Below are 27,762 nucleotides of genomic sequence, written 5' to 3' on the forward strand. Positions count from 1 at the left end.
ATGTCATTTTCATTCGTATGGGCAAAAATATGAATTTCGATGCGGTTGTTGAAAATGAATTGGTGCTGAGGCTGATTTCTAGGAGTTCTAATTGCCGTAGTGGCAAAAACATATTTGATAGCAAACTGGAAATCTGACTTTTTTATTTGTTCTATTTAAATCTCTCTCTCACTCCGAGTCGATAAGTCAACAAGTCGCTCTATTGAAAGCCGGTAAACAAACAAAAAAAATAAAATAAAGGTGCCACACTATCTATCTATCTACTTTGGGCATATCCCTCAAGAGGGGTGACCAACAGCAAGACAAACACAAACAATCTCATCTTATCAGCTGCACTGCTTATCCTCAGTAGGGTCGCGGGGGTGCTGGAGTCCATCCCAGCAATCACCGGGCAGTGGGCAGGGGACACCCTGAACTGGTTGCCAGCCAATCGCAAGGCACACAGGGACAAACAACTCGCTCGCTCATTCACACCTAGGGACAATTTGGACCGGCCAATCCACCTGAAATGCATGTCTTTGGAATGTGGGAGGAAACCGGAGTACCCGAAAGAAACCCACGCAAGCATGGGGAGAACATACAAACTCCGCACAGGAAGTCCGGTAGCTGGATTTGAACCCACACAGGAGGTTCCCAAGACCTTAGAACTGTGCCGCACACACGCTAACCACTGCGCCGCCGTGCTGCCCAACACAATAATAACAAAGAAGAAAAAAAAAAGGGAAAAAGTAGCAAAAAACAGAAACAAACATTTTTGGACCATGACCAACCCAAATGCCCAAACACCCAAACTAGTTAAGCACCTCGGCACCCAAGTTGGTCATGCTTTCGTCCCTCCAGAAGAAAGCGGCCATGTCACTCGGGTCAGGATGACACAACACACACTATTCAACAGCAGGGCCCAACCGCTTTCACTGGTTTACCCCTGCCGCATCATACAGGTGCCCTGCCTATCCCTTAGAACACGTCCAAACATCCCACTATCCTTTTACAACACCTCTCCACTCATTCCTATCACCTACAAGGTGCAACACTACTTCGCGGATTTTCCCTTTTTGCGGGTGGTTCTGGTCCCCCTTAACTGTGAAAACCGAGGGGATCTCCGTACATTTAGTCACATAATAACAATATTTTGTGGTCATCCTTATATCGCAATATTGTCGTTACGGGTACATCCCTGACAATTGCGTCACGAGTTGGGCATTGATGAAAAATAATGTGAGGACAATCGAGAAATTCCAAGCAGTTTTTAAATGTGAACACTTTTACATGTTGGTTCTTTTCTGTGTGCGAGTTTGCGCCGGTGATGCTTAAGGTAGAAATGCAATGAAATGTCTACCTCTGAGCCCATTTTAGGGATAGCACATCTTCAAGGTTTATTTGCATGTGGGATGTCTCTGTTATGTATTTTATTTTTTTCTCCACTCCTAACTTAAAATTAGAAGCATCCTTAGCTATGCCTCCCGATAAAAAGTTGCTTTTCTTTATTTTTGTGGTAAACGGTACTCACCCGACTTTTTTGTACTCGTGTTTTGGTTCCGTGTGAATAAAACAACGAAAGGGAGGACGTGTTTTCATTTCGATCTTATTTGTCTTTTTGTATAGGTGATTGAGTGATTCTTTGAAATTTTTTTATTGTTAAAATGTCATGAGACGTGGAAGTGTTTTTTTTCCCTCCCTGCCTAATAAATACAGTCATGGGTCCACTAATTATTTGTTGTTTATGTAATTTGACATCAATTAGATGAGTGTTTCCTAACCTTTTTTTTCCAGCTAATTGACATTTTTCCCCCATCAAATAATCTCAAGACAAACTCCGCCAAAAATATTAAAAAAAATAAGAATTCCGGGCAACTGTTTCTTGATTTTTTTTCAAACACCGTGTGTAATATTTGACCACCAGATGGCACTGTTGTCTAATGCTAACGAAAATCAGTGACATAGCAAGAAACAAGACGGGAGAAAACATGGCGGCGACCTCAGTAGGGATTCCACCATGTAAAAAAAAATCAAGTTTCTCGACTTGTGATTCTTACCCACAAAAGTGAACAATGGTATGATGGTTCGTGTATTTTTAATCTAGTATTCAAATTAATGTTTTGTTTCGTTTACTGACCAAAAGCTTTTTGTTTCACGAGGAGGCACTAAATATTACTCAGGGTCCCTTTAAATAATCATTTTGCCTAAATTGATAGTATAGTCAATGTAAAGCTTAGCGGTTACCATTGCTCAGGAAGTCATAAGCATTACCCAGACTACCTTTCATTGTGTCAAAGCAATGTTTCTTCAGTGTAGTACAATTAAACATACTGAACAAATCTTTGCAGAAATGTGAGCGGTGTACTCACTTTTGAGACATAAAGTACTGTAAGTGCTGCACTGAAGTAAAAAGAATTAGACAAAAGCCTCTCAATTTTCAAATCCATTTAATAGCCAAAAACATTTATTTGAAAAACATGAACATGATTACAAAAATGGGGGTTCAACGACTCCTGACAGTAAAAATCGGCAAATAAAAATGGTTTGTTTTGGATCTGTTTGGACATCAAGGTTAGATAGCCGGCAGAAAGTATAGCCCATGACTGGAATAATTTGTCAAACATTCTAACACACTTATTTTAAGCACTATAATTTAAAGATTATTGTGTTACAGAATAAATACTTGGAATGCACAATTAATCAACCCTTCCTTTGACAGTTCACAAGGACATACTTTACAATTTCAGAGCAGGAACTAGCAACTTTTGAGTGTTGCACAGCAATGGATGCTAAGCAACGTTTTTGCCTTAGCAACCATATGCAATTTTCTTACTACTATGAGGTGCTAGTGTTGATCTGTTGTTTTAACAAACAAACAAAAAAAAACGCTTCAATCCCTTTGGAGATTATCAGCCAATCAAATCTTGACCTTTAGTCAGAAACATGACCGAAATGGGCACGTTATAGCAGGGGTTAGGTTAGTTGTGGCTTCTTTCATTTCTACGTATGGCTCAGAGATAAAATAGGCAAGACATAAAGTTTCTAATTTTGTTAGCGCTGTGCTAAATTCAGTACATACAATGTCGAAGCAGCACTAGGGTGCCAAATGATTCAGTCCAGAGTATAGAGGGCAGTCCCACCAGTTAACAGTCGAGGTGCCACACCAACAGACCCCCTTTTGGCTCTAATGTTGCGAAGAAATCCTTTATAACAAAGCTCATTAAATAATAACTTTACAATAAAAACCCATAGAACAAACTGTCAACACCCCAAAAGCCGAGCCAAGCACCCGGAGCGATTAGATTCAATGGACAGTAGGGGTGCGATGAAAGGACGCATTCGATACATCCATAAACTTTCTCGGTTGAAGTATTTTGTGACATTTTTACAAAATAATTGCTAGCATCTCATTTTGAAACCATTAATTATGAAAAGAAATGAAGGTCAAAACAAGCCTTAACGATCTTAACTGTGGGAGAGAGACAAGTTTAAAGTGGTGTATTTGTTGATATGGGACATGGGCTTTGGCATCATTATTATTTCATAACTTTTATTAAATCATCTAATGTCACGCAGTAGAGTGCACTGAAAAATTAGCTTTTGTTTGGAGGTTTTGTTAAATTTTGTCATAAAATATATGGTATTATTGCTCTTTAGGTTCAAAAGGTTCCCAACCCCTGGGTTAATGTATCTCGAATCTACAAACATTTTTGGAGCAATCCAAGTACAGTATATCGTTTACATGCCTTGAGAAAAACGAGTTTGCGAGTATTCCGATTACAAAGAAAAGCATGGAGCGAATCATCACGCAAAAAGACAAGTACATTTAGACGTTAAAGGTTAATTTCATTCATGTCTCTCAGCTAATTCAACGAAAATCCATGCTGCATTGCTTTGTCCTGTGAATTTACAACATGTGCTCCTGTGTTGTTTGCCAAAAGCACAGACTTACAATATACACAGATGGATACAACTGTGACATTTTAACCATGAAGGCAGAAGATAAAACGGAAATGTTCTTGAGACTTCCACATTTACACATGAGGCTTTTTAGTCAGTACGTTTGCGTGTATCATTTGTCTCCATACTACAAGTCCCATGGCGCTTTGGGGTATAAAAATATCTCATCTCATCTCATTAGCCATACCGCTTATCCTCATTAGGGTCGCGGGGGGGCTGGAGCCCATCCCAGCCATCTCCGGGCAGTGGGCAGGGGACACCCTCAACTGGTTGCCAGCCAATCGCAGGGCACACGGGGACAGACAACTCACTCGCTCAGTCACACCTAGGGACAATTTGGACCGGCCAATTCACCTGAAATGCATGTTTTTGGAATATGGGAGGAAACCGGAGTGCCCGGAGGAAACCCACGCAAGCACGGGGAGAACATACAAACTCCGCACAGGAAGTCTGGAGCTGGATTTGAACCCACGACAGGTTCCCGAGACATGAACTGTGCCGCACAAGCGCTAACCACTGCGCCGCCGTGCTAAAAATATCCCGGTTGAAAAAGAATCGGATCATTCAGATCTGTATACATGCAAAAGTATTTGGAAATGAAAGGACTAAGCCAACCATCACAATTGGAATACTCACAGTCAGCTTAAGACCTTATATGTATTTCTGTGCATGCTTTAGGTGGCTTTACATTATCGAGATAATAATAGTAAACAATATAAATAATAGTCAGTTTCCAATCGGATTTTAGTCAACAAGTAACCACTAATCATGCTGACAAGTGGCAGACAGGTAGTGAAGTGCCAGTGTGAAGATCTGCCGACTACCTCCACGTCTTCATCAACAATTGAGGAAATGAGCTCCTCCAAATTCCAAAGCAATTCCTTTACATAGCTGCACATTTGAGAGATGTGGATCCTGTGAGGCCTTTAAACGTGTTTGTAAGGCACATTTCTTTTCTGGATTCAACAAGGCTCAGTTTTCCCACACGGATAAATTCAGTCTTGCACAGGATTGGCATAGCATCCATGCACCAATGTTTGTGTGCCATCTTTAGTTTTTTCTTCTTTCAAGTATTCAAAAGCAGCGTTACAACCTGAATCCTCCAATTATAATCCAAGTACCTCTCGAGCAGCGGTACTCCGAGGGTTCTGAATGACGAATTCATGACGTTCTGGTTGAATTCCAGGATCAACTGTTAAAAGAAAATGTTGGTCAGATAAAAACTATATACCCGGACAATCGCTCACCCTTAATGCATTTGTTAATTGTTAAGGTACAGATTGTACATATATTTGTTAAACAAATGCTTGAGCCTGTAAAAAATACACTATCCAAATGGGGGTGCTGGAGCCCATCCCAGCAATCTTCCGGCAGTGGGCAGGGGACACCCTGAACTGGTTGCCACCCAGTGGCAGGGTACAAAGAAACAGATAACTCACTCGCTCATTCACACCTAGGGTCAATTTGAACCGGCCAATTAACCTGAGGAAACCTCCTGCAAGCACGGGGATATCATGCAAACTCCGCACAGTAAGGCCGGAAACTAGGTTTGAACACATGACCTCAGAACTGTGCCTCGGATGCTAACCACTCATCCGCCGTGCTGTCTTGTAGAGTAATCAGATAATAATTATAAAAAATAATAAAGGTTTATACTTCACAGTTTTTTTCTTTTTAGAATGTTACTGCCGCGGTTAACGAGTGTTCTCTGAAGTTTTTGCTTTGTTGAAGAAAGGTTGGCCCAAAAATTGGCGGTCATTTCTCAATTGCCAACCTTGTGATGCTAATCAGAGTTGGAGATTTTGATTTGATTCAATGTAAAAATAAATACAATGTAAGAGAACACACTCATTACTCACTGCATAATAAACTGATTGATGAACTCATTCTGCTCAGATTCCACTTTAGCCAACGCCTCACATTCAATGCGATATCTGAAATGATACAGAATTCAAAATTAGCTTCGATGGAGAAATTTCAGTCTTCTAAATGTACAAAATGTTTTAAATCATTGAGGTTATTTCATGTTAAAGCCTGTAATAGTGCATTAAAGACTCCTGGTTTGACCAGAAATGTCATTATACACATTCAAACATTTGTGTTTTCCATGAAAAAGTCCCTTTTATTTCTCAAATGAGTTGTCCAAAGTCTGTGTTCTTTTGTTCATCATATCAATGTCTTCCCTTTGCTAGCCAGTCTCAGATATGGGTTCTTTTTTACCACTGCGCCTCGGAGTTACTTCCTTACTGTAGATGTTGACGCTGGTGTTTTCTGGGTAGTGTTTGACTAAGCTGCTAGTGAAGGACCTGTCCCGCTTCAATTTCACAAAATAGAGACTCTAATGTACTTGTCCTCTTACTCGTTTGTGCAGTGGTGCCTCCCACTTATCGTTCTACTCAGTCCGTGCTGTTCTCCTAAGAGAGTAGTACACACGGTTGAAGGAGATCTTCTGTTTCTTGGCAATTTCCCGCATAGAAAAGGCTTCATTTTTCAGAAGAATAGAAATGAACGCTTTCTTATCCTGGCCATTACAGAACTTTGACCGCAGCCGCGACACTTCAGATACTCGACTAACCCAAAGGAACGTCAGTTTTATAGCTTCTCTTACCAAACAGTTTTCAGTGGTCCTGACTTCATTGTACAGGGGTTTTCTAAAAGCCTCTTTGTCTTCTAAAGCAATTAGCAAATACAATGTACTATTAGAACACAAGTGCTTGTTGCCGGAAATGGGCCTCTATACCAGGGTTGCTACAGTTAAAGTCAAGTTAGACGGAAGACTTTTAAATAAGATTTAAGACCATGTCGGCAAATTAAAAACAATCTAAACAAAAAAAATCCCCCCCCCCCCCCCCCAAAAAAAAAAAAATCAATAAAAAGGATGTTTACAGTACATTATGGATCATCAGTCAAAAATGGCTATTAACTCCTAATTCCAAAGAACTCTTCTGCTACATTCATGAAGCATTTTAATTTTATGCATGAAAAATGAGTTTAGTCCAGTGTAAAACATTTTTGAAAAATATAACACTGCTTTATTCATGACACAATTTGAGTGTAGAAAACACATACTTGGAGAAAAAAATCTTCGTAATATTGATAAATTATAATTCAGATTATAATTCATGCGTTTGTTACCTCCAGTCTCGATTACTGTAATGTACTACTCTCCGGTCTCCCTAAGTCCAAAATCAAGAGCCTGCAGCTGGTACAAAATGCTGCAGTGACTAAGACAAAGAAGTTGGATCACATTACCCTGATTTTAGCTAACCTGCATTGGCTCCCTGTTAGCTTAAGATGTGATTTTGAGATTCTGTTGGTATTGTACAAAGTCATACATGGACTTGCTCCCTCATATCTTTCAGATTTAATTTCCCCCTATGTTCCAGGTCCGGAGCCTTCACTCTGAAAATGCTGGTCAACTAGTGATCCCAAGATCCAAGAAGAGATCCGCAGGTTTGATAGTGTTCTCCATTTGGGCCCTGGTGTGGAGAAAGCTCTGCCCGCTCAGGTTTGATCTGCAACCTCAGTGGAACTGTTTAAATCTAGGTTTAAAACACACTTCTATTCTATATCTTATGAATGACCTATATTTCATGTTTACAATATCTGTGTGTTGTTCGTTATTGCGGCATCCATTGCAGCCTGGTCATCCTGTAAGGGGGATTGCCTCATGTGTGGTCCCTCCAAGATTTCTTCATTTTCTTAATGCTGTTTTTTTTTTTTGAGTTTTCCCTTGCCCTCGTGTAGGTTTTAGATCAGGGCATGGTGTAATAATAGTCTGTAATTTGCAATAATCTGTGGTCTGTGAAGCCCTTTGAGACTCATTTTGATTAAGGGCTATACAAATAAACATGACTTGACTTCCTGGATGTGGACTATTAATAAATATGATCAAATCTTTGTGTTTACATTTTAAAGACTTTCAAAAATTGTATTTAAGACCTTTTAATGCCAACCAAGCCCTTATTTTTAGAATAATGAATTGAAAGCCTTTTAAGAATTTTCAAGGATCTGCAGGAACCCTGTATAGGTATTGCATTGAAAACAAACATTTGCATTTAAAATAGTCATTTACCATTTTAACAATGTTTCAGGTGTATTTCTAAATAGTTTTGTTATCTTCATTGGAAAAAACATTACTTTTCTTTCAAAAGTAAGGACATTTCTTAAGGACCCCAAACTTTTGAACGGTAGTGTATATTGTACCTCTCTGACTATAGCGAACAAGGGAATGTAGCACGTAACATATAAATAGCTAGCGCACAGTACAACAGTTTGGGTATTTAGTCATCAGTACTGCTTTCTAATTGTATTTAGTAATGACTCAGAACCTTCAGTTCTTCACCTTTCAAGTTGCATCTTCTTCTCTGCAATAAGAGCTTGAAGCTGTTGCTGCATAGCCTCTCTCTGCTTGGCCATCATCTTCAGCACGTTTCTTCCTCCGATAGCCTCAAATAGGAGAAAGCATTGCGTGACTTGCAGGATTGATTTTGACGATAAGTGGGGGGAAAAAAAAGCCAATTTTACCTTTAACTTTTCAGCCTCTGTCTCTTTTGCCAACTCATCAACAAGTTCCATTAAAGATCCAACTTTTTCCTGGAACTGTCCAATCTCTGAAAAAGCGCGAATAAAACAGTACAAGAGACGAACTCATCAACGTTTAGGCGTAAGTGACACTAATCTTACTGTCGACAAACTCAGTGCACTCTTCTTTGAGTTCGGTGGTCTTTTGGCTGACATCTGGTTCGAGCGCTCGGAGTTTGTTGAATTCGTCAAAGAAAATGCCTTCCTCTTCTAATAAGTCTTGAGCCATGGCCTAACAAGTAACACAGAAAGGTAAATAGTATGCCCATCACACACATGTAATAAAAATCAAAGATGAGACTTTGGACCTGACAACGTAAAGCGTGACTTATGTCTGAACAGAAATTGGGCCAAGAATTAAGACTGTGTTTGTATTTGATCAAAGTTTAGAAATTTGTCGCTAAATTACTCAGATTAGTAGAGATAGAAAAACTTAAAGAGCCATAAACACAGACCAGAAAGTCATCAGCTGCTTACTACACAGTGTGGGAGACATTTCAAATGGAATAAGATTGTCTTTATTGTCATTGAAACATTGCGATTGGACACGGAATTCGAAGGTAAACGTGTAAGAAAGACTTAAAAGATGGTGTCTGTAACTTCGAAATATTCTACTTGCTGACGCGATCTTCTGGCTAAAATCATCATTGCAGCCTCTGCCAAGCACCTTCTGTTGCGCCTGCAAGTATGTGCAATTCTTAGCTGCGCTTTAATAAACTCTTCCTTTTGTCAACTTTTTGGAGGTTTGGGTTAGCATTTGGACTGTATATAAAACAGTCCTATTCTTACTTTCACCATTCTCATCTTGCAATAAAAGAAAACCACGACAGCGAGCCAGAAATCACTCTTCTCCCACGCCCTTCTCCTGCCTCCTTTCCTCCAGCGAGAGGATTTCTCCTTCTAAAGGGGAGCGTGATGGAAAATAATTGGGAAGCACTGCACTAGAGAGTCAGAGAGAGGGGGCAAGATTGTCCTAGAGTGTGTTGGAAATTTAGAAGTAAACACTTAGTGTGTTTAAAACAATATTAAGTTCACGGTGTGCTCTTAATGTGAACTAAAACAGAGCATATCTTATCAGCCATATGAAAGAGAACGGTTTATTTCTACATGGTTAAAATGTGAGCATTCTTTTTGTTGGACAAAATACACTTGAGCTTGGTTTTCTCGATTTCTTTCTCAAGGTTGTATTGTTCATTTATCTTACACTACATTCATTCTATTTATATTTATTTTACTTTGTCTTTTATTAGCATATTCGTTTTTGGAGTACCCAAAAGTAACCGAAAGGTAATCAAGTTAAATTACTGCAACGTTATGGTATTCAGATAACGTTACCGATTACATTTTTCAACAGGTAATTAGTAACTGAATCGGATTCCATTTTTAAAGTAACCCTCCCAACCCTGATTATTGTAAACATAACTGTGCCGAAATCGAGGGAGTTCGCTCGAAAATAAACAAAACATTAACATTTATCTGGTTACAAATTTGAACAACAAAACTACGTGGCATTAAGTGACGTGAATCGACAATGAGCGTAGCTTCCTAAGCATTAGCGAAACGCATTTTATTACAAATTAAACATAAGGTAACATTCATTCTGTTTAATGCTTACCTGTGACGATTTAGTTTGTACCAAATAAAGTATATAATAAGTGTAATCGTTGCCTCTCTACTCAATGTTCCATACGGGAAGAGTCCCGGAGATCTTGTGCTAGCTACCACCACGTATTATTGACGTGTTTTTCGTGAACGAAAAGGCTTTATGAAACGGCTCTTTGAATGGAGCCGGCTCCCTACCAAACAGCTGATTCCCTTCGAGATGAAATGAAATGAGATGCCTTTTTTTCTCGTGAAAGTGGTCGATATGCATTTGTTTTATTCCGTGACTTTAAATATGTTAAGTGCTTTATATAAAAGGCTAAAATTGATTTTTTTGGGTAGATATTTTATGTTTCCTGTGTTGTTCAGGGAAAATATTTTTCACAATTAGCTGTTTATAAATGTGAAGTTTGTTCTGAAATTTCATTATTGCACTAACAAGTCAATATTTTATTGAGGTGTTGTTTGTTTTCAGAGATTCAGAGTTGCTTTACTTTAAAGTTGCTTAGTACAAAAAGGTTCAAAGTTCATTGAAGAGTAAAAATATTAAAAGCTATTGTAACTTAGAACGGTCTCCGGTCCGAGGCCGGGTACAAACATTTGTTGGCCGAAGAGGGATGGGTACTAATAGGCTGTACTTGCCGAAGACACATCGCAGGAAAGAGTGCCTTTATGACCCTCGTGGTTAAGGGATCCACCTACTCACCAATTTTTTTTAGAATAATAGATTTATTTAGAATGTCTCTATTCATATTGAGCATAATTTTACATAATTTCTGGTAAAATACCGATCTTTATTTTTTCTTTCTTATTTTGTTTCTCTTTTCACGGCCTATTCTTTTCTTTTTTTCTTTCCCCCCCCCCTCACTTTTTACATTTCTCTTTTCTTTTTTTTCTCTGTTTTTCCTCTTCAATGTTTTTATTTTTTAAAAATATATATTTTCTTAAATCATTTTGTGCATAATGTTACATACTGTATCCCATTTTATTGTTGTACATTCAGCTTAAATGCTAGTATACATGGTAGGGAGAGTATCTAGATGAGTAGAAATTCACCCCTCGTACTTAGTTGTATTTCGTAGCTAAATGCACGCTTCGGGAATTTTCTCTCCAAGGGATGTATATGTCAACATAGGTAATGCAACAGTATTCATCCATCAAATAGCACGATAATTATCTGCATTTATAAAGTAACGGAGTAATGTAGTAACGCACAAAGTAGTACCCATGGTAGAGTTACAAAATGTTATTGATAACGCATTAAAGTAGCTGTTACAGAGAAAAGTAATTGCGTTCCAGGAATGTCTTTCTTTGTAATCCGTTACTTCCAAAACTAAAAGGGAGTTCAAAAACAAAAGTTGTTTTCACAATAATTTGCAATAATCTGTGGTCTGTGCAGCCCTTTGAGACTCCTTGTGATTAACTGCGTCACAGATAAACTTGACTTAATTGGTAATACGTGAGCCAGAGCAAAAAAAACAATCTAAAGAGCCGTCTCTCTTTAGCAAGCAGAGCCGAAAAAGCCAGTTCTTTTTAAGTGCAGTACTACCTTTCTGCCTACGTAGCCGCCATGTTGGAAGGGGCGACTTTGATTCAAAACCAATCCTATTGCATTTGCAAAACGATTGTTATTTGTCAAAAACCAAAGGTGTGATTCGATTATAGTATTTTACAAATAATAAATGTTTCCAATCCAATTTTGTGGATTGTTGTGCACACTCACAGGACTCTGCCGCTGCTAGCTTGGCATTGCACTACGCACGCGCGGAATAAGTCGCTATGTCTTATTGCTATGACAAGTCACAACAACAAATTTTTTTTTTTTTCTCCTGACAATTTAAACAAACAGTTGTATAACGACACTCTTGCGTTTATTGCTGTGGTTGTGTTTAAAAAAAACCCTGCTCAGCAACATTTGTGGAGTAAAAATCCATTTACTATTTTATACTATGAAACCAAACAGCAAACCGTTTTTACAGGCCCAATAATTTGTTTAGCAAATAAAAGTATTGTAAAATGTACCTGTAAAAATGTAATTATTTTTAACCAATATCAAGAGACTGTTTAGCAGCCCAAGTATGTCTCAGCGAAGAACAAACTGCGATACAGCGAGGGATTTCTGTATTAAGATTGAAATGTGTGCTCTGACAGTAAAACTTAATGAACAGGAATAGACTTGTAGAATGAAAACAAAGGACATTCATTCATTCTGTTCTCAACATGTCCTCTCACAAAATTATTGATAGCAACATGAAATTTTATCTGCACCCTAATAGCTAAAAGCAGCAACCATGACGCAAGTCAGATTCCCGTGACGTGTCACGGCAGAGACCGAATACGGTAAAGTTGTGTTTTTTAACCAAATTCCAGCAAATAAAACATTTTGGGTCAGAGGCAGAAACTCGTGTAAGGTTATGTGCAATGTGCATTCACTGTCCTATAAGCTTCAATTCAGCAATAGGGACCATCTCCCCCACCGTGTCCCTGGTATCTAAGATAAGATAATCATGTATTCGTCCCACAATAGAGGAAATTTCTTTTGTTACAGCAAACGACGCCTTTCGGAACATTTTCTGATTAAGATCTCAAGCGTCTTATTAGCGTTATTGGTTTGTGATGTCTTCAAGCTTCAGCTTAATCGTCTGCCCTAGTCTTGTCCGCTTGCAACACCTTTAACCTGCCAAGCACACCGTTCTTTGCTCGCCTCCCTTTGTGGTAGCAGTGAATTGCTATATACGCTTCATTAAACTTACTCGTCTTAACTTCAGTGAGAAGACTTGTTTGTTTCTTTACCCCAACTCACTTTGTCTGTCTTTGCATCTGTGTTAAATATATTTTTCATGGGGTCACTTGAGGGTTTGTTACACTTCATGCTTATACTTCATACTCAATGCTTATACGGTGTTCTTAATGCCTTGCGTGAAGGCTAAATGTAAACAAAACATTCTTCTAAAGAGAACGCCACTGCGCCCTAGTGTAGTGAAGGTACAATTTCACTTTATTTGGGGAAAGAAAAGAAAAAAAACTTCCCCAAAGTCAAATGCGCCCGCGCCCTCCTTGACGGAGATTTGACACCTACCCCCCCGAGGGTGGCCTGCGTCACTATTTGAGAACCACTGCCACAGTTCAAAATGGACTGAAATGCTTTTAGGGAGCGCTGGTATTAAGTTTTTCCTGGCAGATTTCCCAGAAGCCGAGCAGTCTGTTGTCTTTATTAGCACAGAAGTCCGTAAAGTCTTTCAGCAGACGGTCAGCCAGCTTCTCGTCACCCAGAAGTCCGGTTCTCCAAGCTTTAGTCAACATGGTGTTGTAGGCCCAATAGTAGCCAATGCGATCCTCGCCGCTGAATGACCCCTGGCTGTTAGACGTGGTTGAGTTCCGGCGTCGACGCTGCTGCCCGCTGCTATATTTGCGTTTGGAGTATGGCAGTTGAAGCAGAACGGTGCCTGGAAAAAGGGCAGACTCAAATTGGATCAAGAACAGGGGTGCTCATTACTTTGTGTTTTTCCCCTGCTTTTTTTCATCTCTTTTCCCCTTTTTCTATTTTTGTTTCTTGTTTTCTTAGCGTTTTACTTATTTTGTTCTTGCTTTATTCTTTTCCTCTTTCTCTCTTGTCCTTTTTTCTTGTTTTAGTTTTTTTAATAGCTATTTACTTTTCTCAGCTATTGACTTCTTTTTCCTTCTTTTTTTCCGAGCTTTTTCTTGATTTTTTTGTCCTTTTTTCCTTTCTTTTTCTTCTTTTGTGTCTGTTTTTCAAGCTTTTTTTCTTGTATTTTTTATTCTGAGAGCTTTTTTCTTCTTCATGTTTCTTTTTGTTTGTATCCCTTTCCTTCTTTTTATTCTTTGTTTCTATTTCAGTAGCTATTTATTTTTCCCCTTGCACTTTTCTCTTCTTTTTTTCTCGTTTCCTTATTTTTTTATAAATTTATTTTTTACGCCTTTTTTTCTAATTCATTTTGTGCGTAAAGTTACAGAATAGCATATGATTAACCTATATTTTATGTTGATAATATGTGTATTATTTGCCCTCATGTAGGTTTTAGATGAGGGGATGGTGTCATAGTCTGATCTGTGCAGCCCTTTGAGACTCTTTGTGATTAAGGGCTAAACAAATAAACATGACTTGACTTGACTTACTTAGATCAGGAGCTACAAGTGGATCGCTGAGGTAATACTGTACTGCTAGATCACAGGAAAGTATTCAGTGCATTGTATTCTTAGGGACGCGCTGCCATCTAGCAGTCAAATGCAGCATTTTAGCATAGACATTAATGTTGCTTAGCAGCAGTAGCAAATAGGAGAACTCAAAATTTTGTCAATGTAAGGTGTAATTTAATACAATTGTTTTGAATTGTTTGCTTATGATGTAAAAAGTATTTCATGATTAAGAGTCCAAATTAAGTGTATTTTCAATGTATTTTCATTCGCGTTAATAAACCATAAAATGTATGTTGTTAGAGTTTATCCATATGCCTTACAAATCAATAAAGAAAAGCCATTACAGAGACTCATCACAACTTCGCGCTTCAGGTATCGCTCTTTGTGGGAAAAAATAAAAAAAGATCAAATGAAAAAACAAAACAAAGGATTCCTCCCACATCACGGGGGAGCGTTTTGTACACCCTACATTTACACTGATAGGCCAGCACCTCTTGACTCTCCGATGTCGATTGGCCAATTTATATCATGGCGTCTTTCATATTGTACTGTGACCAGACACCTGCTCTGCATTTCTGCATTCCGCTGAGAAGAGTTTGTGTCCCGCTCCTTTCATTATGCTCCCTAAATGATGCATATATACATAGAGCGTGATATCTGTCTGTCTCTCTCTGTCTCTCTGTCTGCCCCTAAAAACCCCAAACCATAGACTAATTCAAAATAGGTACAGGGTTTCAACTTGCTGTCACTCTGAGTTGGTAAGTCCCTTTAATAAAGGTATGCACAAAAAATACTGTGTACCTTTAAAATCAAACTTTCTTATTTATGCTCTCTCCCATCGCTCTCTTCAGACTCCCCTCTCTCCCCACTCCCTCGCTCTCAGCCCCTCTCCTGCCTTTTCGGATGTCATCTGTCCTACTAGTCAAGTCATGTTTATTTGTATAGCCCTTAATCACAAAGAGTCTTAAAGGGCTGCATAGACCACAGATGATTGCAAACCAGAGACTATTATGACACTATCCCCTGATCTAAAACTTACATGAGAGCAAGGAAAAACTCAAAAACCTCAACATGAAACCTTGAGAAGGGACCGCACACTAGTGGTCTAGCAATAAAGTGTAAGTTCCCTCATCCCCGATTCCTGTTGCAAACAATGTTTTGGGATTTTAATTACCATTGCACTATTATATGCCGTAAACATAGAAAGAGCCCAATGGTATCTCTTACTGTAGTCCTAATTTCATGCAGCTTCTAGTGTGTTGTGCATTGAGTATGAAAAATATATGACTAATTTTTGGGGGGGGGGTTGCCTAATAGTGCAGAAAATACAGTACATTCTGTGTGTGTAAACTGAAGAACCAACCTGTTACATGGATGTACTGGGGCCTATTCTCCGATGGGAAATTGAAGGCAGAAGCAGAAAATTTGTCCTGAACAAATCCAAATCTGTAAGATTTTAGGTACACAGAGGATTAGGAACTTTAGAAAGATATAATGTAAATAAATATGAGCTGCGAGAGTTATGATACAAGGCTTGATAATGGAAAGATCTTGTGTTGCAAAAGTTGATGACGGTCAAGTAAGACTGAGTCTCATAATACATCCCTCATGCCCATTTATGTTTTTTGGGGGGAAATTTGAAATATATATGGGTAATTTCTGTTATTCTAGAGAGAATTCAAGTGCATACATGCCAACCTTTTATCATTAAAACGTGCTAGATGTTATCATGCACTTTTTATGTGTGAAACACAATCCGTCTTCAGAATATTAAAAGAAAAAACCATGTGCTTGTTTAAAAGGGACAGTGTGTATTATTTGATGTCTCCTAGTGGTAAAAACACATAATTTTTTTAAAAACAAAAAACAATATTGGTTTAAATAATAAGCAACAATACATATCATACAAACAAGTTTTTTTTTTAATTACTCGTATGTAGAAAAATAAGCATTTATTTTAAGACCTAACATTAGGCTGATGGTTGGCCATCTTTCAACATAATGGGGAAAAAGAGAAAAATAAATGAACAAAGGGGGAAAAGAAAGACGAGGAAGAAAAAAAAGGGAAAAAGCTGCATAAACGAGAATAATCATGGTAATTTTTGGTCACTTTGAGTCCCCGTAGTTTGTAGGCTTCCTTGTGCTTTGAAGCGGAACTACACAGTTGTGACACCTAGTGGTCAAATATTACAAACTTTCCCTTTAAAATTGAAAGTGGAAAACTTCTACCTAAAAGGAAATCTAATGTGATGGAGCGATTAATTTACACACAAAGTCTTCAAAAAAAGAAAAGCAGCCATTGACTAAAATACTAGTCTCGAGCCAAAGTTGATATTTGTTTCAATTGGAAAATAATGGTTAAAAAGTTTCAAGGGCGAGAAGCAGTAGGTGTTGGTGTACATGCAAGTTTAAAATAGCAACTTCAGAGGAAAAAAAATAAACCTGCTCAATATGGCCTCTTGAAAGAGCTGCATCCTGTCCCAATAGGTCTCTGGTTCAAAGCCTGTTCAAAAGGGTAAAAAAAAACAAAAAAATAAATCAATTGGAGAAAAAAAATGGCCATTAAGAATTATACCGTCAAACAGGTTTTCGCTGCCATTCTTCATCAGACATTGAATATTGAGATGAATGAAGAGTTGCGCTCTCAGAGGGTCTCCGTACAAGTGCGACGTCAGTGCAAAGGGACCCTCCAACACAGGAACCAATAAGAAACCACAGGATGCCGCTTTCCTGTGCCAACCTTGAATCTTTAAAATAGACAATTATTAAATAGACTTGGAAGAGCGGACAGATAGCCGGTAAAATTAACCACAGTTCGGAACTTTCTATTCCTGTTTATCTTTCGATCTAAAACCCAAGCGTCTTCCGCAAAGATTAAAAGGTTTCTGTTCCAAAACTTTCGAAAGTAAGAAGAAATCTCTAGGGGTAAAACCCTCAACACAAAAATGGAAAAACTAAAGAATTTTGAGCATTGGCATGTACAGTGCTGTTCAAAATAATAGCAGTGCAAAGTGAATAACCGGAATATTTCAGGTTTTAGTATATCTACTCCATAGTACGTGACAGACAAGTTACCGGTAGGTGCAGTAGATTCTCAGAAAACAAACAATACCCAGCATTCATAATAGGCACGCTCCGAAGGCTGTGCAATTGGGTAAATCGTTCATCCACCCCGAAGAAGAAATCCGGCTGCACTGTATCTCTAGCGCGCCAAGAACTTTGACGTTTTCTTGTTTAATATCTCGTGCATCCATTCAATATGGGTGGTGTAAAGTGTAAAGAAGAGGCGAGCAGTTTCTTTTGAAATGAATGTGTAATAAGAAATCTTGATGCGGTTGAGAAAATGGTTTGATCGCTTTTTTTTGGCCACTTTTTACCACAGAGGAGGAAGTCGCCTGGCTCTTGAAGCCCATCTTCCAAAAGTAAGTTCAACTCAACTTTATTTAACTTTAGAGAGCATATTATTTCATGAAATGCTTATTTTTTTAGTACAAAACAATACAGGTTACTTATACAAGCCTTAAATCTACTTATATAAACCTTGAACATACAAAATATAGCACTGAAGCAACTTACGAACAAATTCTATCTTGTTCGTAAGTAGGGTCACCGTCTTTATTGTACTAAACAGCTGTTTTTTTATTGCAATAGTTTTGTGTTTTCTTTGATTAATTAACGATTAATGTTGATGTTTTATTGTGCTGTGCCTGAATAAAAAGCCACAAACTTACCATCTCAAAGAGGACTGCTGCAGTGACAGTCATCCAATGGAGTTTGATCTCAAAGGCGGAATTCATGGCGAAGTTGCCGTGGTAATAGCAGGTGCACCATTCATTTCGACCTCGGCGATTACTTGCGTCCACATCCAGGGTGACTGTCTTCTGTTCCGGAACTGTGGCAGCTAGAAGAAACACAGATAGTAAATGGACAGGAAACTTGGCTGTTTGTGTTGACACGATTTCATTTTTTGTGTGTCATCAACATCAGTGGTTGTCAACTAGTCTGACTTCAAGACCCACCAGCCCACGTTAATAACAAGTCGCGACCCAAATTGAGAATATATTTCCACTTGTATTAAATAAAATGATTGTGCAGTTTAAACCAAGCATAATCTAACCTATTCAAATTGTTTAGGAGACAAAAGTCAACTCAGGTCAGGTTTATTTGTATAGCCCTTAATCACAAGAAGTCTCAAAGAGCTGTACAGACCATCATTATTACACCATCTCCTGATCCAAATCCAACACAAACCTTCTCAGGTATGAAAATTGATGTATATATTAACATGTGTGTAGAACACCAAAAACATACTTATCTTAAAAAGCAAGTTAAAAAAAGTGTGAAAATAACGAATGAAAGTTTTACCCCCTAATTATGTCTTAAAAATTTCACAAATAAGTCTCACCGGAGTATAAGTCGCACCCCAGGCCAAACTCTGAAAAAAAAAACTAACTTATAGTCCAGAAAATACAATACTCCCTGCACCAATTCAAATTTCATAATGCCCTGTCCCGGTGCAGTATGCCCCTGTCCTTTTGGGAACCACCGTTGTTGTTTTTTTCCTGTGGCGTGAAATGGCGGATGATAACTCATATTTGCAGGGCATTATTGCCATCTACTGCTAAGGAGTGAAATTGACTCAATTATTTTTATTTTCTTAGTAATACTTAGCCAAGGGAAAGGCCTGTCAAATCCATTGTAAACAAGTCTGCGATCCAAAAGTGAGTCGTGGCCCACTAGTTGAGAAACACTGCTTTTTGGAGTCAACAGCATATTTAGTGGATGCTGCTGGAAAATGGTTAGTGGTAGCTTGGACATCCCCTGACAAAACCAAATGGTGCACATTTAGCTTTATTTTATAAATGGACAACATCAGATACCCAAAATATTGTTTATACATATTATATATTCAGCTCGGTGGCCTTGGGGGTATGGCGCCCGCCCCGAGACTGGGAGGTTGTGGTTCAAGCCTCGGCCAAGTCATACCTAAGACTTAAACATTGGTACCCGTTGCCTCCCTGCTTGGCGTTCAGCATTAGGGGTTGGAATTGGGGGGGGTTTGGTCACCTAATGACTCCCAACACCTGGGTTGGGTTGAGCCAGGGGCTGGGAATCCCCTCCCCTGAATCAATCTCCCAAAAAGAGTCAAAAATGACTCTAGCCACCTCCCACTAGGGGGATATGGCTGTGGTTTATAATAATAATATAATATCTGTCAAGTCACATTTATTAGCCCTTAATCACAAAAATGTCTCAAAGGACTGCACAGGATTACAATTACACAATTACCTGATATTAAACCAACATGCGGGCAAGAAAAAACTCAAAACCTCAGGATGAGGAAAAAAAAATTGTTATCTGTTATTATAACACGATGAGAAACACAACTGCTCCCTCTTTTTGGAATGATCCGTTTGATAGTTTCATTGACAGATTATAGCATGGGTAGTTTTTTTCTGATTATCATTATCTTTGTCAAAGCAAAGGGCCGCGACCCACTGAAACCAGGTCCACGTCCTAAAAGTGAGTTGCGAACCATCAGTTGAGAAACACTGATATATATCACTGATGTCGTGATTAGGTTTCGGCACTCTCACCGCCAGGGCCCAGGTTCAATTACCGTCACGTTCAATGTTTTGTGATTTTGGACAGCGATATTTTTCTACTGATCAATGATTGCACTAATAAATGCTGCAAAACCTCGTGTATGCATGCACCCAAACTTTCAGTTCTTTTTATGCAAAACAAAAATGTGCAATAAATACGTTCTACTCTCACTACAGTTTTAATTCCTTTCGCCTTATAGTCCGGTTTCCCTTTTATATGCAAAATATATGACAAAAGACCATTTTTAGGGTGATCCGGTGCGCCTTATAGTGCAGAAAACACGGGAAAGGGGATAATTAATATTGCACACCGAACATTTCAGTTCATTTTTCAAAACAAGTATAAAAATCCAATAAATTTCATTCCACTTCACAATTGCGTGTCCCAGTTCGACAATAAATGTAAATGTTCCTTCTCTATGTTTGAAAGCATCAATGGGGCTGAATACTTTCGCAAAGACACTGTACATACAGCACTAAACTGAATGCAATGATGGTCCGCTTCAACTACAAAAGAGAAAAGGCCAACAACAGTGGTGGGCCGTGAGGTCATGCAAGGTCTTCTCTGCTGTCCTAAAAATATCTGAAAAATGTGATGCGATTTAATAAACATTCATGGAAAAAATATAATTGATTCATAATTGTCAGCTTCTTTTTATTGATTTTCCCTTGGTTGGGCTGGTCCCAGATGTGTGCTTTCAAATGTAATCATTTAACCAATCAAATATCAGTAAATAGTAGGAAATCTACCCTGAGGCCTTCCCAATTAGTTCTGCAGGCCCTGAGGCATGACATCAGTGTCGATAAAGCTGTTGGTTTAGCCAGATTTCGAGTTGGCAGAGCCAGGGCCCTTCTAGAAGGCGTAAAGAAATGTCAGCCGTTTCACCAACTATGATTGGCTAAGGAGTTGAATTTAAGCATCACAACACGAAACAAAGAAAAAAACGCTCTTATTCACTGCTCCGTTCAAACGGAATTTTTCAGCCGTACATCGAATGAAAACATATGCCTGAAATACAACAGGACAGGCTCGACTTTCAGCATTAGCTACGATGGCGATAAAAGATGGAATTGAAACGCATGGAAAATCTGTACGACAGTCAGTGAAATTTTCCTCAGGTAAGAAAGGACGATCGATTTCGTGCACAAATAAGAATGGAATTTTGGCAGGAAAAATTAGGTTTAGGTGTGAAAGGCACCGCCCACCACTGGGCAACAATTTACCTAGCATTGCAGCAGACTGGCTCCGTCCTCCAAAACTGCGACTGAAAGAGCTGTGCCTGCTCGCATAAGAGGCCGGTCGGCTCGGCAACCAGGGCAGGAGGAACGCCGGGAGGTCAGATGGTTGTTGCTCCTCCAATACAAATGCCACCTCGAACCATTTTTTCTGGAACAGGGCAAATTCTTCCAAACCGGCATTGGACCAGCCACAAGCCACTGTGGGGGGGAGCTGCGAGGCTTGACCTGCAAAAAAAGAAAGGAGAAGATCTAACGTATGCAACTCTGGATATTGAGCACACTTTTAAACACATTTTTTTTTAACACATTTACCATCCTTTTCTGCCACAATCCTGTAGATGTAGAATCCATAAACAAAGGTCCGCATAGCATCTCCAGAAGCATGAGTGACCAAACCTTCCTCGAGCATTTTCTGAGACGGAAAAGAATGAAAAACATGATGCACTCTAGTACAATGGTTCTCAACTAGTCTGACTTTAGGACCTAAAATTATACACTATGACAAGCAGCGACCCAGGCAACAAAAAATGGCCACTTGTCAAATGTATCCAATGTAAGGATTGTGCAGTTCAAAGCACATATAGTAGAATATATTCACATTGTTTTTTTCTTTTTTTTCCAAAAACAAAATGACCAGCAAAACCAAAACAACTTCAAGTACCGCATATACTCACATTTAAGCATACAGCGCATATAAGGAACTGCTTAAAACTGCTTTACAATAGCCACGTACTAAAATAGTTCCAAAATATTAATAAAACATGTGCCTAAACATTGATAAGTGTTTATTATATAGTTAATAAAGAGTAATTTACAGGTAAAAAGCTAAACATATTACCTTTTTAAAACATTTATTCTACCTTCCAGGGGTTCTTCAATGGTAGACATTTGTACGCCATTTTCGTATTTTGCAATAGTTTCTCTTTGACCGTTGTCACTGTTTTCCCCTTTTGCTTCCCCTCATCACTAGCTTTCTTTGGACCCATTAGTATGAGCAGAAAAAGGAAATAAAACCAAGAAAATCATAATAAAATGAGATGTGGTCCGTCTCAAATGCGCCGGTTGACTGAACAGGTAGAGGAAATCGAGCAGGGCGTCATTGCCCTCTGCTGTTGAGGAGTGTAATTGATCCTCCGTTTTTCTTCTTCGTAGCATAACTTTGCAAAGCAAAAGGCCAGCGACCAACTGGAAACGGTTCACAAATTTGGGTCCTGACCCACCAATTGAAATATTCGGCAACCTATGGCACGCGTGCCAGCAATGGCACACTCGAGGGGTTAACCAGTGGCACTCGAGCGCACGGCAAAATACTAATGATTTTTTTTTTCATGCGCATTTTTAGGTGAAATTTAAACATTTTCATTTGCGCTCTGTGTTACTTAGAGGTTTTAAGGTAGCGCCCCTCTGCCCTGTGTGTGAGCGTTTCTGCGCCGCGCCTCGCAGATAAGGAAAGATCTGTGTTTTAACCCACCCACAGAAACACCGGCGCGCGATAAATGAATGAATCACAGCAGGTCCTCCAGCGTAAAAATCTCGTTCTTTTCAGCCAGCGTGGACAGACGACTGTGCAAAAAAATGACTGTGCTTGTTTGTGCATTATGCCTCGAGAGCGTTGTACCTCGCACGTGTTAAGTGTCATTACGAGACGAAACATGAACATGAATTCAAGGACGAGTCGTACAAAGCGGAGACTTTAAAACGCGCTGTGTCCAGGTAAGGCAAACAAACACAATCCCTGAAAACATTTGTCACTGCTAAAAACTTCACCACTGAAGCAAGCTATCACATTGCTCACTGCATGGCAAAGCACGGAAAACCATTTACTGATGGCAAGTATATTAAAGGTGTGTGTGTGTTTCAAGTTTTGATGGTTTCTAAAATAAGATTTTATTGATGAATGGTTGCTGTCTGGGTTGCGTGCATACGTAAAAAAGCTCGACAAAACTAAATTATGTATGTCAAATCAAATGTTTTTTTGATTGTAGTTCATCGTTGATGAAGAATAGTTGAAGTCCACATGTTGCTCAAATTCATTTTTTAGTTTGTTGATGAACAAAAATAGTAAAGATAAATTGGTCAGTTGTACAATGTATATTCATACAACATGAATATAAAAATGACAGCTCTGTTGGATATAAAAAAATTGTTGTGCGAGTCATTAATCTTGGTGTGGCACACTGATTTATAAGGACATTTAAAAGTGGCACTCTCCACCAAAAAGGTTGCTGACCCCTGCTCTAGGGAATAGATGCAAAATCTTAAAGACTGTGAGAAAGATTTCAGATTTGAATCAAAGACGTAATTTTTACCTGCATAACATCAACCGCCATGTTCTGTGTGGTGACACCTTCTACATTAGTGACAAGCCAGTGGATGACCTCAGCACTTATAAAGCAGTTGAATGGCAGGCCTCTCTGTTCCGGGAGGAGGAGGACACCCGTCCTATGATATCAGACACCACAAAAATAAATCAGAAAACATCCCAACAAATGAAAAAGATGTCATCAACCATTTGCTTGGCATATCACAAGGCACACGTCACAGCTCTTGCATTTTGCGAAGAGGACAAGAACTGGATTTTGGTCTATATATTCAGGGTTTGTACACCTTTTTAATGGCTAAATTCAAGCACTTTTTAAGGACTTTCAGAACAAATTTTTCAATTTCTGTAGTACCATCAAAAGAAGAAATCCAGTATGAATCGCTACAGAAAGGCACCCCACTGAGGGCCTTGAATTCTCGCTAACTTAATTTATGCATAGCCCATAATAATAGTCCAGAAGTGATATGTAATCCTGGCACTAATACATATTTCATAGTGCCCTGTTGAGGTGTAGCATGCACCTGTCCTCTTGTGGGTGATCCATAGGGGGTGATGACGCTTCATAGGCCAATGCCATACTAACTAATGCCAGCTGCTGTGAATGACGAGGGAAGAAATCCAATGACAAAGTGAAGCCAACCAGAGAGCGGTGTCAGCGTCCTTTTTAAGCAGACTTATTGTAAAACAATTTCAAGTATTTACTAGCACTTCACCCAAAATCAGGCACTTTTTAATCCCTGAAAACACAACATTTAAATCAAAGCATTTGCAAAGATTTGAAGCAACCGTATGAACCCTGTATATTAGGTGAGGGGATGTTGACAGATTCTAATCGTTGTTGTGCTCCTGACACGCTTAAAATTCATGTGCCTACTTACGTGGGATTTTTAATGGCCTCCAGGATCTCCAAAAGTGTTGATGAAGAGGACAGTGAAAAGTCATCAGATGCCTGCTTATTGCATACTGCTGATCTGTAAAATATAATAAACTGATAACAGGCACCGTTTAATTTGCTTAGGACAACTGTGTTCAATACTACAATTATTTTTAATACAAACACCCCGTTAGCAGTGATCATACAGATATTATAACTTTGACATTGTCTTCCCTTCACTATTTTTATACACAAACCTTAAAATCAAATGTTCTCTTGTCTGACACACCATTCCACCCTAAATACAAGTTACGAACCAAAACAAGAATACCAGTTCCCAAATTCATTGAACAAAATTTGCGCGGTTTAAACCAGAGATAGTAGAATAAAACCCAAAAGACCTCAAGTCATAATATTCCATTTGATACTCAATTAGCTGCATTTTCGATGAAATCCAAAACACTGAATTGAAATTCAGTGCCTTTTTTTAAGATACTAATATTGATAGTTCATATATTCTCCGCTGTATCCAAATTTGTCCAAAAGATTTTATCGGTCTATAGCTGTATTTTCAGGGAATTATCAGCATCTACTATTAAGGGAGCTTGAATGACCCTGTTATTCTTTTCCCTTTTCTTAGCAAGGCAAGGTCCTGGGACACATTGAAAACCGATCTTCGACTCTGTTGGGTTGAGAAACACGGCTCTAAATCACAACAATTGTTTCTTTATTACAATATAACATTCATTTGAATGAATTTTAACTCTTATATTAATTAAATTGCCACTTAAGGGTAGCCAATAGCATTGCCGACCGCAGAAAGTACAGAGACAGAAAAGGATCGGCACAGATACTTGGTATTGGAACCCGCCACTCTTTACATTTTAATCATTACTTTCAAAAGGTGTTATTTAAAATGAAATGCACATAGAACACAAACACTCTTAACCAGTTGTTTGAATTAAATATTTCACCACGGATGATTGTGAGTTTTCGATGTAGTTATTTGAAAAAATATATATAAAGTGTAACAACAAATGAGTAATTAACTTTATGTTTAAAAAAATCCACGAAGATACCTACTCTTGTTATGGACCAGATAAGAAAATAATAAATATTACCACTATCAAGAATAGCCCGTCATTGAATTTAATGTTACCTTGGGTCAACACTAACGCTTGTTGCTCCTTCTCCAGCTGACTGGACAGATGTTCCAGATGTTTGTCCCACTTGTAATCCTTTGTCTACCACTTCTACACATTCAGCAGCAAACTATACAAATAAAAACACAGGATCATCACAATCGTCTCTCTTTGTAATGAATTGCCATGCTTGTTATTTGGGTTTCGGAAGGGAGGGAAAAAAATAAATACAGCAATCCCTCGCTGTATCGCTATTTACTTATCACGGTTTCGCTACTTTACGGATTTTCAGCGTGCATTGTGTTCCGCATTTTGATTAGCTGAACAGGCGCCCCGCCACTTTCCTGCTTGAGTCTGCCTGCACGTTAGAGATAAGATTCAGCCAAAAAAATCCAGCCCAACTGTACCGCAGGTATAAAAGCCTGAAACAGCCTAAGACCGACCGATTAACCTGATTTGAAGCGACTGAGCCCTAAGTAAACCCGAAGCTGCACTTCGGCACCAAAGTGCAGTGCTAAAATGCACAATTCAGTGCCGAAGTGCGCCGAACAGTGTGCATGTTGTGCAAATCCTCCATAGATAAGAAAAAAGTAATCAATGAGATAAGCTTGGCCAGGCTTAATGATTGGCATTTTACCTCTACTGCACAATGACGTTGCGGTCTGGGTTGCACGCATACGTAAAAAAGCTTGACAAAACTAAATTATGTATGTACTTTTTTTCAATTTCAAGTTTTCCTGTCACCAGCAAAGTTTGACTTCTCGACCCGATAAACTTGCTCTGGAGCCACATGCGTCTCAGAGGCTCCCTAATGGCACTCTGGGGCCTTTTCAAAAATGTTTGATAATGGAAAAATATATAGTTTCTGTAATGGGCCAAACGGGAAACATTTTTTACGTTTTCCAATGAATATAGATAGATCTAGAATGATTCCTTCTTTATAAGGCTTTGAATTTTTTTTGCAGCATCAGACATTTTGTCCATTTATGGCTTTCCCACCATTTTGCTGACGGGTAGTAAATGCAGTTTTCCATAACATCCACATGATGACAACAAAGTATCATGTAAAGTTAAGTGAATAGTGTCCTTAATCAATATAGTTGTGCAATAAAGCAGATTATTTCTAAAATTAAATCTGACAATACATCATGTTTATAAGGTACCGAACAGTACTTTTGTTCATTAAACAAATACTTGAGCATGTAAATTAGGTTCGTTCTTTGGTTTGAATCTATAATAGAATATTTAATAAATAAATATAGGTTTCAACTCCCCAGGTTTTGACCATCATGGGACCTTTTTGGAAAGCAACCCCCGCGAAAAAAGAGGGATTACTGTACATGGCACTTTAATACCTGGTTACTGAGGGCATGTGAAAATAGTCAACATCACAGAAAGTTGCAAAGAGCATAAGCATGAGTGCAGCCACATAAGCATGCGTGCACATAAGAATGCGTAGTGATGTAAGGATGTGTTTAGCACTTGTTTTGGACCGGTCCAAATGCAAAAGCAGATTTTTTACGAAAGTCAGTTTTCAACTTTATTCGTTCATTGAAGAGGAAACACTAACCTTTCGTGGACTTTCTACACTTGTAAGTTCAGGGACAGGTGTTAAGGGCTTGACCTTCGGCTGCTGCTCCTCCAACGTCCTTTAATAAAAACAAAAAAGGAATAAATAAAAAGAGAGTCTCATTAAAATTAAAATCACTGACTATGTCATAAACCGTATGATTCAGACTATAAGCCGCAACTTTTTCCCCAAGCATTCAACCCTGCGGCTTATGCAACCATGCGGCTAATTTACGCATTTACAAGCAGGAAAAGGTAAGAGTGATACACATGTAATATGTGTTGAGGATGCAAGCTTAATGTAACTTTGTGTTTTGTCTATGAATAAAACAATAAAAAAAAAAAACTTGAAAAGGTGTCAATCATTATGAACCATTTTACGAGTCTGTTTATTCTTAAATGGAAAAAATGTGGCGAATTGAACGGATTACAAAAACCAACGTCTAACGAAGCTGAAATGTTTTAGGCGGATTTCTATCTATCTGTTGGCATTATCGTGTGTTTTGGAGTAAATAATTTACACGGTTGGATTCTATAGATTGTATGAATGCAACAAAGCCATTTTTGCGGACATTTGAAATGTTTTTTCCTTTAAAAATGTACTGGGTGCGGCATATAATCAGGAGCTTATAGTCCGAATTTAACGGTATATGTCTGGTTATGTTTGCACTTTCGTTAGTTTTATAATTACGTTTTTAATAATTTATTTTCATAAAAGGTTACAGG

General features: G+C 38.6%; 2 protein-coding genes across 5 annotated transcripts in view; both read right to left on the minus strand.

Annotated features, from left to right (window-relative positions):
• Positions 1-4,778: 4,778 nt before the first annotated feature.
• Positions 4,779-10,246, minus strand: ift20 (intraflagellar transport 20 homolog (Chlamydomonas)). 2 transcript variants are annotated; one of them, XM_088319783.1, is made up of 6 exons: positions 10,139-10,244; positions 8,626-8,755; positions 8,467-8,552; positions 8,285-8,388; positions 5,799-5,873; positions 4,779-5,131 (listed from the first exon to the last, which is right to left on the minus strand). In XM_088319783.1, the coding sequence occupies exons 2-6, from the start codon at positions 8,750-8,752 to the stop codon at positions 5,128-5,130; spliced, it is 396 nt and encodes a 131-aa protein (XP_088175909.1). In that variant the 5' UTR covers positions 8,753-8,755; positions 10,139-10,244; the 3' UTR covers positions 4,779-5,127. The 2 variants fall into 2 exon arrangements, with proteins under 2 accessions (XP_088175909.1, XP_088175915.1); XM_088319789.1 differs by lacking the exon at positions 4,779-5,131 and having other exon boundaries at positions 5,795-5,873; positions 10,139-10,246.
• Positions 10,247-13,105: 2,859 nt separating this feature from the next.
• depdc5 (DEP domain containing 5, GATOR1 subcomplex subunit) overlaps positions 13,106-27,762 on the minus strand; it is a 37,529-nt gene continuing 22,872 nt past the window's right edge. For 2 of the 3 annotated variants that reach the window (XM_088346998.1, XM_088346983.1), the window contains exons 32-42: positions 27,038-27,116; positions 25,485-25,597; positions 24,330-24,422; positions 23,438-23,570; positions 21,441-21,540; positions 21,114-21,356; positions 18,015-18,184; positions 16,859-17,030; positions 16,726-16,786; positions 15,647-15,729; positions 13,106-13,571 (exon numbers count right to left, since the gene is read on the minus strand). In XM_088346998.1, coding sequence (XP_088203124.1) covers positions 13,273-13,571; positions 15,647-15,729; positions 16,726-16,786; positions 16,859-17,030; positions 18,015-18,184; positions 21,114-21,356; positions 21,441-21,540; positions 23,438-23,570; positions 24,330-24,422; positions 25,485-25,597; positions 27,038-27,116 — 1,546 coding nt within the window. In that variant the 3' untranslated portion in view covers positions 13,106-13,272. The remainder of the gene's footprint in view (positions 13,572-15,646; positions 15,730-16,725; positions 16,787-16,858; positions 17,031-18,014; positions 18,185-21,113; positions 21,357-21,440; positions 21,541-23,437; positions 23,571-24,329; positions 24,423-25,484; positions 25,598-27,037; positions 27,117-27,762) is intronic. The other variant, XM_088346990.1, reaches the window with a different exon arrangement.

Source organism: Urocampus carinirostris, chromosome 1 (assembly GCF_059441175.1).
Source record: "Urocampus carinirostris isolate Australia breed hairy pipefish chromosome 1, RoL_Ucar_1.0, whole genome shotgun sequence".
Taxonomy (NCBI): domain Eukaryota; kingdom Metazoa; phylum Chordata; class Actinopteri; order Syngnathiformes; family Syngnathidae; genus Urocampus; species Urocampus carinirostris.

What these genes read in the sequence shown, in the direction of transcription:
- ift20 (XM_088319783.1), bottom strand. Translation starts at nt 8,752, where the DNA reads ATGGCTCAAGACTTATTAGAAGAGGAAGGCATTTTCTTTGACGAATTC. An exon ending in GTGCACTGAGTTTGTCGACA is followed by an intron (nt 8,553 to 8,625) that starts GTAAGATTAGTG and finishes GCGCTTTTTCAG; the next exon opens with AGATTGGACAGTTCCAGGAA. An exon ending in AAGAAGATGCAACTTGAAAG is followed by an intron (nt 5,874 to 8,284) that starts GTGAAGAACTGA and finishes GTATCATTTCAG; the next exon opens with ATATCGCATTGAATGTGAGG.